Genomic DNA, 12,456 nt, shown 5'->3' with positions numbered 1-12,456 from the left:
ATATAGTCTAATAAATATGTTGGCTAGTGAGGGTCACACTGTCATCAAAAAAATGCATATCAAAACTAGCCCCCCCAGTCCCCATGGGAAAACCAGTGTGAAAGAGGGGAATCGGACATTCTCACACATTGCTGGTGGGAGCATAATTTGGTATCATTTTTCTGGAAGGCAATTTGAGGCAAGATATATTAAAAGTCCCCAACATGTGCGTACCTTTTTGTTAGTCAGGATATGTTATGCTGCAGTAACAAAATAACCCTGATATCCCAACAGTGTAACACTTAAAGTTTATTCTTTATTCACAGTACACATCCACACAGGTGGGGAGGGGGGTGTCATGACGGGAGAAGGAGAGCTCTCCACACAGTCACTCAGGGACCCAAGCTGACAAAGGCTCCAGCTGACAAAGGCTCCAGCCCTGGGACATCACCACCTGTGGGGCAAGGCAACAGGAAGACTGGAGACCTGCACGGGGGCATCTCACAGTCTCAGCCTGGACGTTGCACATGTCACTTCTGCTCACACTTTATTGGCCAGCATTAGCACCAGGACCCTGAGTGACTATAGGGGCTGGTAAGTGGCATCTCCTGTGTGCCCAGGAGGGAGGGGAGGAGACGGAGCAGTGCTTGTAGCACCCATTACACTTTTGAGCCAGCAAGTCCAATTTTAGAAAGTTATCCTAAGTAAATATTCTGAAAAGTTCATGAAGGTGTTAGAAGAAAGGATTTCCATCATATCCTTGAGTACAACAGTATAAAACTGGAAACAAGTACCCAAGGTACAACCTACATAGATGTTAAAAATGATGCTGTTACATATTTACTGACATAGAAATATATTCACAATATAGTGTTAAAAGGGAAAAAAGCAAGTTATAAAACAGTATATGTATAATAATGTATAATATGATTGTATCTCATGAAAAAAGTAAAACAGCTACAGATGCATAGAAAAGAAGTCTGAAAAGATATATACCAAAATGTTAACAGTGGTTATAATCAGATGGTGTAATAACAGGTGATTTTTTTCGCTTCTTCTTAAAAAAGTATATATTATTTATGTACCAAAAAGGCATTTGAAAAGGGAAAAGAAAAAAAAACAGTATTCTTGGGAGAGTCCACTTATCCACCTCATGCTAATCGTTAAATTCTTACATTTGATGCAAGAAATGCCTAATTGTCTGTCACACCATAAGACATTGCTACAACAATTTATTTAAAGTCAGGATTTTATATTAAAAGTGGTCCATAGGGTAAGAACAGTGACACATTCCCCACAGCTGCATATCATCGGACCTGTCAGTCATCCGCCAAAATGTCCCACAGTCTGGACTCCACCATGGTTTCTCTGGGCTCCTGGCAGGTGCACCGGGGGTCTGTGTGGCCTGGGGGGGGGCACTCTTCACAAGGCTCTGCATTCGTCAAAGAGAGTAGGGCACTGTACAATTCCGCTCAAAACAAAAGACCCACAAGCTCTTCTCAAAGATGGATTCCAGAACATATAACATCACCGCCAGGATTATTAAAGACTCCTCTTAGCTATACATATGTTTTTTAATTGAAAACCCTTCATTGTCGTTTCTCCTGCTTCCCCCTGCTGCTTCCTCCCCCAATATATACACACACACACACACACACTCGCACACACTCGCACACACACACACTCCAAAGTTCACTAGACCATATCATCTGGCTGCCAAATTCTTACCATAATCACCTTCTTCCTGGCTGGTGTTTAAAGAGGAACTGGAAAAACCCACATTCTTGAGATAGGTGTATGAAAAAGACACGTAAAACAACACACATTTCTATACAGGATTCCCTCTCCATGCCGTCACCCCCACCATCCCAAGAATATACATTTATTTGGGGGAAACTATGTATGCAGAAATTGGAATTCTTTTAAACCATGCATGTCATTTAAGAATATATATGGATGTTGATTTGCAGGTTTCTAGTTTAAATCGCCAGTGCTTCAAAATCCAGTGATCCTTCGAGTGAATAAAAGAACCATAGCTATTAGATGGACACATGGCACAAACAGCCACTTTCAGCGATGAGCAGAATGCAGCGGCTGGCTCTGTCTTAAAGGGCAGCCTCTGTCAAGCGCCTCTGCTAAGTCCCATCCTGGCTGCCTGCCTTCTAAGGGCGCACCTGGCCACACCTGACGTCCCTGGCACACCCTGTGGTTGGCTTTGGCTCTCACCCAAAGTTGCCCCCGATTCCTATAGAAAAGCAGTCTTGCCTATAGAAAAGGAGTCCTTTTACAACAGGCCGATCGTGACGCCTCTGAGTAGCACTATATCCCACCCTTTATTTGATGTTTTATGTCAAATGTAGTACATACTGGCCAGGCGTTAGCCAACCACCGTCCAGGCTGTGCCCGTGGGCCGCCCAAGTCTAGAGATGTCCATGAGGAGACTGCAGGATGGAGACCAACTGCCCGCTGTGGACAGTCCTCCCGGGGGCCGGTCAGGTGCCACTCAACCTGCTCTAACCACTGGCTGGTCTGCTCCCTTCCCAGTGCCGGCTCCTGTCTGGGAAGGGGCTGGGCAGTGATGGGCAATCCCCCCACACCCCACCTGCCCCGCCATCACTCTGTTTACTGCTCTGCCATCTGGGGGCCTCCTGCTTGTTTTGAACAAACTGCTTTGCCTCCAAGAAAGCCATCACTGAAGAACTCAAAATGTGTCTCATTGCTCTGGCCTCTCAAAGCACCAACATCATTTTAACCAACAATCTCTTGGAAAGATCCCTACAAAAGCAGAATCATTCCAAAGTGGAACTTACTGCTGTAATGAATGTAAATGTAATTCTGATTCACTCATTTATAAGTTGTTCTTTGCTGTGGACATATGTTAAAACAGTATAACTGCAACGTGCTCTTATCAGGACACAAGAGAGTTTTTTTTCTTGGCACCCAAAGGTCACTAAAGGGAGAAGACAGAATGACTCGTACAAAGACACTGGACCAGGGTTCAGGAGGCCCAGATGCAGCCCACGCTGCTGCTCACTAGCTGGGTGACTCAGGGTGAGTCACCTGTCTCTGCTTCCTCTGCAAAATGGGGAATGATCTCTGCCCCGTTCTCTCACCCAGCTGAGGTCTAAAGTGACGGCATGCAGGGGAGCGTGGAAGGGAGGGAGTGTACAAGTTCTGGGTCTCATGTGGACGCTGGCTCTCTTTCAAGGCCTGACCACACTGTCCCAGCCTGTCACTCAGGTGGTTTTCTATTCCCGAGGCACTAGGAAGACTTTATCTCCCCTTGCCGCTCTCAACTGTATCACGCATCCAGGGGGTCTTTGCTTGGAATGAAAATTATTTTTAAGGATCATTATGGTTAAAGGATTCCAAATTTTACGTTGCTTTTTTTTAGGCCTCAGGTTTCACAGATGCAGAGGAAAAAAAAAAAGCTAATTGAGGTTCAGGCAGCCAGTCTTGGAGATGTCAAATCAGGAGACATCACTTGGAAACAAAGACGCAGTCCTAGCTCTGAATCCTCCAGCAGCACGACGGGGCTGGGGTGTTTGTGAGGGAAGGGTTATGCCCTGCCTGCACTTGGCTTCAGATCACGACAACCAAAGGGCATCAGTGCTGAGACTGGAGCTGGACGTCCTAACACATGAGGGCCTGGCTCAAGGGAAACTGGGATGAATTCAGCGGGTCATTCTCCTTATATCCCGAGGCTGTTAGACAGGGCTAGCCTCTCAACAGACTGTCTAGGTTGTCCCAGGCCTTTTTTTTTTTTTTAAAGAAAGTAAATGAAGAAACATTAAGACCTTTAGAGAAAAGCAGAAGGAACTGAAAGTCCAGGGCTTTTGTAAAGGTGTGCTTTCCCTGCTGAGCCCAACTTTGCTTCTCCTTTAGAGGAGCCCCCACTGCTCTTAGCTCCTGGGCTGCATGGTGTAAAGCTGGCTGGGGCCACATAGTGTGGGGCTCTCAGCTCCTCACCTACTGCCTACAAGGGCTCACCAAACCCTTCCACGGTCGGTGAGCGGGGGTCATGGGTCTCAACTGCACAGGGACACAGCAGTCCACCGTGGTAATGGCTCTACTGCTGCCACCGGTTTCTTCAGTCACTGCCCGGAATGTGCAAGTGGTTTTGGCAACTCTATCCTCCGATGAATACGTCACCTGAGCATGCTCCAGTCAGTCAAGACGGCTCCTGGATGAATAAGCTGCCTCATAGACAGGGGTGGCGGGCCTCAGAAGACCCAAGCTGAGGTTTCAGAATCCCAGTGTCTGCTGTTCCTGGGCAGGGGGACTGGCCTAGCCTGAGAAGAATCCTCTTTAGCCCACTGCTGGGCCACAAGGCCAACTCATGGCCAGCGCAGCTCTCTGATCTCCAGGTCAGTAGAGAGCTGCTACCACTGTCCTGAGAGCCATCTGGAGCTCCAGGGAAAGGGCAGGGCCGGCAGCGCCCACTCACAAATTAGCAGGAGGGCTGACCACCTTTCCATTTCCATCTGCCACCAGCCCAGTGAACTCCACCAGAGCTGCCCCACTCAGCCTGCGGGTCTCCCCTACACGTCCTGGTGCTTTCCCCATCCCAAATAAGACCTCCCTGCTCAGGGAGATGGTCTCAGCTACACGAAAGAGAGCAGCAGGACTTGCAAAGTCACCCTGGGGCCCGGGTCACATCCGTGTGTACCCTACCCACTTCCTCAGGCTACTTTATTGTTTATCTAAACAATTCAGCAGGGAGCAATTCTACCGTGTGAGAAAATCCTTCTAGAGGGGGAAGTTCTCTTAGTGGTTCTCAAAGCAGGTAAGGGGGCAGCAAAGCTTCCCCCTCCTTCAAAGGGATTTAGAAATGCCGACGGCCAGGGATTCAGACCATCTTGCCATGCATGGGGCAAATGAAATGTCCACTGGCCCCACTGAGAAACTCAGTTAGAGAGGAGAGGTCCATGGCTCTGGTCCCTTCCTTAGCAGGAACAGGCGGAGGCAGACCTGGGCAGAACTCCTCTAAGGCCAAGGCTCAGCCACTTTGAGCCCACCCTTTCCCTCATGGGCCTGTGTGATTTCTTTTTCAATTGTCTAAACCCAACAGAGGATCCCATCCTAGATCCCAAGCCCTGGGCAGCCCCTATACCAGGGACAGTCAGTGGTCCTAGAATCCCCAGGCCACAGGCCTCACTCCTGGAAAGGAAGGGTGGTCTCAGTGTCAGAGGCCCCCAGGGGCAGAGCACCATGGACGGGCTGCTGGGAGGGGGGGGCCTCAGACCAGCTCCTGCTGCTTCCACCGCCACCCTCCCAGCCCCAGGGCCACCTGAGCCAACCCACGAGTCTGTCCACAAAGTCACATACATGCCTGATAACAACCCAGTGCACCAGGACGGTGGACTGTCCAACAGGGGCTTGATGAGGGATGTGATGAAAACACTAAGTTCTGTTTATACGTTTAATTGAACAAATATTTATTAAGCACCTACTTTGTGCCAGGCACTGTGCTAGGCACCCTCGCTGCGTGCTGTCCCCACAGCACAGTAACCTGCTCAAAAATTAAAACCAAGAAAAGGAACACTGTCGCAACCCTACAAACTGGGGGCAGGTGGAAGTGGGCGGAGTGGATGCAGGCGATTCCCCTGCCAGAAAATGCCTCCACCAGAAGCGTGTTTTCTCTCTTGGGACAAGTCTCTACTAAGTGGTTGCTTTAAAGCATCTCTGTATATACTGAGAGGAAAGCTGCTATCACCACGCCCCACGCACTGGTGCCTGGTGGACATTCGAATACTCTGAACGCTACTCAAAAAAAAGGAGTTGGAAAGGGTATTCATACTTGAATTAGAAAATACTTTTTTTTCCAGTTCATATGGTTGCAACAGTCCTTAAGAAAGATATAAACATCCCTGCCCTGACTGCGTAAACGTTTAAGGTAGACCTAGTTCTGGATTCCTGAGTCAGAATCGTCCAGTTGTCCATGACCTCGCAAGGCCAGAGAAGCAAGGGGAGATTTCTATTCTGGAGAGGAGAGAGTGGACGGCACCCCTGGTTTGGAAACATGACAAACCGCGCCTGCATTTACAGAAGCCACGCAAACAGGAGGACGTTCTAGTGCTACTCCGTGTCACACACACCCTGGGGACTCACGCGCAGCCCTAGTTGTCGGCGCCCAGCTTGGAGAGGCCCCGGCGGAAGTCGTGCAGGTCATCGATCTTCCCGTCCAGCACCTCCAAGAAGCTCTTCAGCTCCACCTTCAGGTGGCGCTGGCGGTACTTGCTCTCCTCGATGTCCGTCTTCAGGGAGCGCACTTTGTCTTCCAGGTTCTGATTGTCTCTCTCTGCCGCCTGAAGCAAAGCGAGAGAGAAAGAAGGGTCTGGGGACAGAGCGGGAGGAGCCCCGCTGAGAACTGCGACAGCCAGACTGTCCGTCCCCCTCGGGCGGGCCTGCCTCCCTGGAGGTGTTAAGTGTCCTGCCCCCACCCCCCTGGCATCAGGTGTGTGCCCCTCCTTCCTGCTGTTCTCTGGCAGAGGTGCCAACGGCCAGCATCTCGCCTTAAAACGATGCCCCCACAGAGAACACAGAACTCAGCATCCTGCCCAAGGGAGCCTGGTGCTAAGTGATGCTTTTACAAAGTACCCAGCAAGGAAGCCTGAAATCCCAGCACATGAGGTTTTCAGCCCCAGGCCCAGGGCGGTCAGCAGAGGCCCCCTTTGTGTTCCATTCTGGGAGAGAGCAAGAAATAGCACAAATGGAAGAGTGACTTGTTTCTCCTGGTTCCACTGAGAAGGCGAGGCCTCCTCGGCCCCAGGCCAGCCTCTGGCCGTCAGCGAGGGGGGACTGGCCGTGCCAGACACAGGGACAGTGGGTCTGTGCTCTGTCCGTCCCGTGGTGTTGCCATGGAGACGTTCAAGCTCCCAATGGCGGGACCGCTGTGAGTCCAAATAAGAGCTTTCGTCTTACGGGCATAAAATGAGAATTTTTGAATGGGTGTACAAGAACCAGTTACTAATACCAAGGTTGTGCACCTGAACAAAGTGCTCTCGAAGTGAGGAGAACCTCGGAGGTGAAGGAGGACCTGAAAATGCTCCTTCTGTGGATCAGAAATCTGAAGCCAGCAGGGCGGGGCGGGGGGCGGGGGGGCCTGTCCAAGGTCGTGTCCAAGGTCACTGGCTGGGGAGGTGCAATAGCCCCTGGGTCTTAGGCTCTCAGCCCTCCTTTCCGTTCCCTGCTCCGCACCCTTCTGTGGTTCTGTAGGGACTTCTGTGGGCAGGAAACAGTCACCTATACTATGGTTATGCACAGGACACCTTCGTATAAGTGGAAAAAACAGAAGACAAACACTGCTGAGTCTGCACCTGGGAGCAAAGCTGGCATCTGGCATGTAGTTACGCTGGCTTTTTAGGAATACAAAGTCGTTCTTCTTTACCAAGCCAGGCGTGAAAGGGAGAGGCCTCGGAGAAGTGGGTAACACAATGGATGTCTTCTCTTCTGAGCCCAGGTGGACGTGCTCCCCGCCCTTACCTCTAACTTCTCAGAGACGTATTCACACTCTGACATGAGCTGAGGTATGATTTCACTTTGTTTTCGGAGGTCTATCAACTCCTACAGGAGACAGAAATTGGAAAAAGAATGTGAAAGCAAGTCAGATAAAATGTATTCTTGAAAATCCCCAACTCGGGCATACAATAATGGAAGCAGCTTTTGGAACCTGTGTTGTCTGCGTAAATAATAATGGCGGTGACGTTATACTTAACACACATGAGGTAATTCTACAGGCTGAGTATGTTCCATGAATTAATGCATGAAGGCTGTACACCACCATGAAAAGAGAAGTATGATTCCTGTTTCGTAGATGGGGAAACCAAGGCTGAGAGAGGACTGGTAACTTGCCCATGGTCTCCACCCTCTGTATACAGTAAGTCCCCTACATACGAACCTTCAAGTTGCGAACTTTCAAAGATGCAAATGTGCGTTCACATGTCCAATCATGGAAGTTAGTTCACGTGTCTGGCGTACACTGTCATGTGCGTGCATCCTCTACAAGTGGTTGTGCATTTGTGTACTTTACTGTACAGTACAGTATAGAGTACAGTACTACAGTATCTTTATTTCATGCCCAGCATGTCTGGAAGCAAGCGCAAAAGCAGCAGTGATGTAGCTGGTACTACTGTACTTTTCAAAGTACTGTACTGCAAGGTTAAAAATGTTTTCTTTGGTTTTTGTGTCTGTTTTTTATGTATTATTTGTGTGAAAAGTATGATAAACCTATTACAGTACAGTAGGATACAGCCGATTGTGTTAGTTGCATACCTAGGCTAACTTTGTTGGACTTATGAACAAATTGGACTTACAAGTGCACTCTTGGAATGGAACTCGTTCGTGGGTAGGGGACTAGCTGTACTTAGCTGTCCTGTCCCCCAGAAAATAAATGACTGTGTGACAGGGGGTTCTCGCTGCATTAATTTGACAGCAGAACACAACTTCTGATAAAAGACCACCTATGAAAGTTTCCGAGTGCTTTTGTAAATGTTCAGCTCCCTCTTGGATCTGAGTGACTGACTATAGAATCAGTACAACAAGGAGGCTGCAGAGGGTAATGGTCAGGCCTTTGCTCTGGACTATCTGTGCCTTGGTGTAGCTTTTGGCTCTGTCTCTGCGCTGAGGTCCGGGCAGCTGCCAGGGCCGGTCACATGCCCCACAGCTGCCTGCCATGTCCTTGGGTGGAGATCACCCACCAAGGCCCAGGGGACGCCAAGCAGCACCACTCAGAGCCCCACTACCCACCGTCTCCTTTTCTCGGAGTTCCAACTCCAGCTCCTCAATTCTTCTCTTCAACTGGGTATTCTTCTCCTTCTCTCTGTTTATTTCGCTGCACTGCTCTTCCAGCTCGTCAATCTTTAATTAATATCACATGTTAAAGCAGGGATGCCAGTTTACTTCAGTCATTAAACAAAAGATCACCACAGCTCTTTTAAAATAAACCATAAATTAACCCACTTATAAATTTTTCCTTGTGGCTACAAACAAACTCCATGGGGCTCCCCCTGGGCTGTTTGCTCCTGCTGGCACAGGATGCCCTCATTTAATACCAACAAAGCCACAGAAGTCACAAAACCTGGCTTCAGTATGCTCTGGGCCTCTGGTTTCCTCTCACAGTCACAGGACGGTAAGCTTTAGGTTTGCTTTAAGGATCTGTCACAAGTCGGGGCCAGACGTCCCATGAATCTATCTGCTTCTTCGCAGAATGACTGTCACATCATTTTCATCATGCCCTGAATGATTCTGTTGCATTTCAAGGGGTTAAGCGAGCAGGGTAGAGAACTGAGCAACTCTGTGGGACAGTGGCTACCAACTGGGACTCGATGACATTTCAAACGTTTTAAATCAAGATGACCTTTCCCCACTGATGCAAGCAGAAGGGGCCTGGCCCGTGGGCCTCTTCCTGGAGAGATGACAAGTGCAGGCTGAGGTACATCCCCAGAGTGCATCTTTCTCTCCTTCCCAAGCCTGACACCTCTGACACTGGGCATTTCCCAGGGGCCAAAGCATGGGTGCAGAGTGGACGGCAGGGGTGTAACCAGCAAGTTAACACAAGAGCACCATGTTGATGGGGTCCCCAGAAGCAGGCAGCGGCAGTCCTCAGGGTGCAGGGCACTAGGTGGTCAACATGAGGACAATTCTCAGAGGTGACCTGCACCAGCCCTCAGGATCTGAACCTCCAGCCACAGGAGCCGCCGGAGATCCCACCAACGTCCACATCCCGCCCTGGGAATCAAGTTCCCAGCGCTTCCCACCCAGGGAAGCTGACGCTCCGCGCAGGTCCGCGCAGGGAGCAGGTTCCACTGCACGCACTTCCTCCACGCCCCGCCCCCCCCGCACGGCTCCTTGGTTCTCACACTCAGACGCGAAGCGAGAAACTCAGCTCTTCGCTTGGAAAAAGAAAGAAAGGGCGATCAATCCCTCTGGCAGGCAGATCAGCCCAGCCTCAGAAGGGAAGGTGCAGAGTCAGCACTTGGCCTGCGCCCCTCACCGTCAGCACTTTATGAAAAAACGACACGAGGCAGTTTCACGTGCCACCTGCTCCGAAGTAAGACGTGAAATAGGGGAGTGGTTTCCAGGGACTCCACTCAGAACGGGTGGGCGGGTTATAAACGGGGGCAAGGGGAGCGAGTACCAATCTCAATGCGACCCGTACCCGGAAATCCTGCATTTACGGAGCAGACTGTGTTCACCGACTGTGGGATAAAAGTGCTGACCAGCAAAACAGCACAGCAACCCCAGGACCTCACCTGGGGACCCTAAAACAACCGCATCAACTCAGCCCAACTCCAGAGCATGAGCGACTAATTACAGGGAAGGGCGTGGGTGAATTCTGAAAAAAATCGAAAAGCTCCGATGTCAGGGTAGGAGGGTAGAGGGCACACGAGGGCCGTCCGCATCCACCCACCTCACACGTCAAGGGCGTATTCCTTTCCTTGCTATCTCACATTTTTAGAAAGAGTGGTTTGCAGGGAAGCAGGGTTTCTGAGCAATCACGCCTCACCATCTCCTGAATCTGTTTTCTTCACTCACCCTCTGGATCCCTTTTCTCTACCGAAGATCACTGAACCACAGAAAATGCCAGAGGGAGGCCACCCACAAAAGGCCAACCCACAGCTCGCATCAGAGGGTGATCTTTGCGAGAGACAAAGCTGCAATCTCCCATTGATTTCTCTTCTCCTTTGCGATTGCAATTTTAAAACTTGGTTCAGGAAAGGTAATCAGTCAGTTCTGTACGTAGTAGCGTTCCCACTAAGGCAGGCAGGGAGGCGGAGGGGAGGACAAAGGGAGAAGCAGCGGGTCTTCCTTCTGCCCCTGGGACACGGGACTGAGGGCTAAGTGGGAGGCAGTGGGGAGAGGAAGGTCACGGCCGCCCTGGCCCTCCCCACCTTGTTCCGGAGCCGGTCATTCTCGTCGCGGCAGAGGGAGAACTGCCTCTTCCACTGCTCCACGCTGGCCGCCGAGTCCTGCAGTGCCGTGGTCAGCCGGGCGTTGCTCTCCCGCAGGGTCTGCAGTTCGATCTCCCATTTCTTCACGTTGGCGGCGCTGCCGGGCGGGGGCCAGGCGGTGACCGGGAGGGTGGGCGCCGTCCACCCGGCTGCCCTGGGGAGGGGGGACCCAGCCACCCCCTCAGCCCATGCCTCGGGGCCACACCCTCTCCCGCCGGTGGCCTGGAGGCAAGAACCACGTGCTGAGTGGGCCTGGCACCTCCCTTTAGTGGGAACATGCTGCCTTGTTGGGTGATTTTCTCAAGGCATCACTTTAGAAGAGAACAGAATTCTCAGAGAAGGAAGAGGTGAAACTTAGAATGAACTCAGCCATAAAAAAGAATGAAATCATGCCATTTGCAGCAACGTGGATGCAACTAGAGATTATCATACTAAGTAAGTCAGACAGAGACAAATGCCATATGATATCAGTCTTATGTGGAGTCTAAAATATGACACAAATGAACTTATCTATGAAGCAGAAACAGGCTCACAAACATAAGAGAACAGACTTGTGGCTGCCAAGGGGGAAGGGGCTGAGGGAGAGATGGATTGGGAGTTTGGGGTTAGTAGATGCAACCTATTATATACATAATGGATAAACAACAAGGTCCTACTGTATAGCACACGGAACTATATTCAACATTCTGGGATAAACCATAATGGAAAAGAATATAAAAAAGAATTATATGTACAACTGAGTCACTTTGCTGTACAGCAGAAATTAACACAACATTGTGAATCAACTCTACTTCAATTAAAAAAAAAAAGGAAACTAAGAATGAAGCCACAGACTGTGGTAGAGACCCCTCCCCCGTCTGCTCCCTACTGACCCCTGGCCGCAGGACTGTTCTCTCCTGCCCCATGTCCGTTCCTTCCTGAAATGAGCCTCAGGGATGTAGGTTCTGAAGTGCTGGGGCAGACCCCGGGCCCTCTGACACTCTCATGAAAGCTGCGGACCCTTTCAACAAGCTCCTGACACCCCCTCTCTGGAGCCCAACAACCCCAGGTTTAAACAAACAGCCTGGGTCCAGATTTGAGAGCTGAGGACTTGAGGACAGAGGAGACAGGGGCTGGGAGTCCCCTGAGGGCAGAACTGGGGTTCCAACCGCAGCATGTGTGAGGGAGCCCTGGCCGACCCTAGGTCACCTCAGGTCCGAGGGACGCCTCCACGCTATCACCAAACCACATGATAATCCTCTGTGATCAGTGAAGTTTGAAAAAACAAACTGGAATCAGGTTCCCCTCAGTTGCCGCTCCCATTCAACGCTTCTTTTGTTTCCTTGTTTTGGAGACCAGTGTTCACTGCAGCACTATTTACAATAGCCAGGACATGGAAGCAACCTACATGTCCATCGACAGAGGAATGGATAAAGAAGATGTGGTACATACAGACAATGGAATATTAGCCATTAAAAGGAACAAAATTGGATCATTTGTAGAGACGAGGATGGACCTTGAGACTGTCATACAGAGTGAAATAAGT

The 12,456-nt window shown here is 50.3% G+C and overlaps 1 protein-coding gene across 4 annotated transcripts in view; it reads right to left on the bottom strand.

Annotated features, from left to right (window-relative positions):
* Window positions 1-888: 888 nt before the first annotated feature.
* HOMER2 (homer scaffold protein 2) overlaps window positions 889-12,456 on the bottom strand; it is a 95,461-nt gene continuing 83,893 nt past the window's right edge. The window contains exons 6-10 of one of the 4 annotated variants that reach the window (XM_061179875.1): window positions 10,872-11,085; window positions 8,728-8,838; window positions 7,465-7,545; window positions 6,078-6,287; window positions 889-1,411 (exon numbers count right to left, since the gene is read on the bottom strand). In XM_061179875.1, coding sequence (XP_061035858.1) covers window positions 6,099-6,287; window positions 7,465-7,545; window positions 8,728-8,838; window positions 10,872-11,085 — 595 coding nt within the window. In that variant the 3' untranslated portion in view covers window positions 889-1,411; window positions 6,078-6,098. The other 3 variants (XM_061179874.1, XM_061179876.1, XM_061179877.1) reach the window with 3 other exon arrangements.

This window comes from Eubalaena glacialis, chromosome 2, assembly GCF_028564815.1.
Source record: "Eubalaena glacialis isolate mEubGla1 chromosome 2, mEubGla1.1.hap2.+ XY, whole genome shotgun sequence".
NCBI lineage: Eukaryota > Metazoa > Chordata > Mammalia > Artiodactyla > Balaenidae > Eubalaena > Eubalaena glacialis.
Note: the sequence above shows the minus strand (reverse complement) of the source record. Positions and strands in the feature narration are given on the sequence as shown.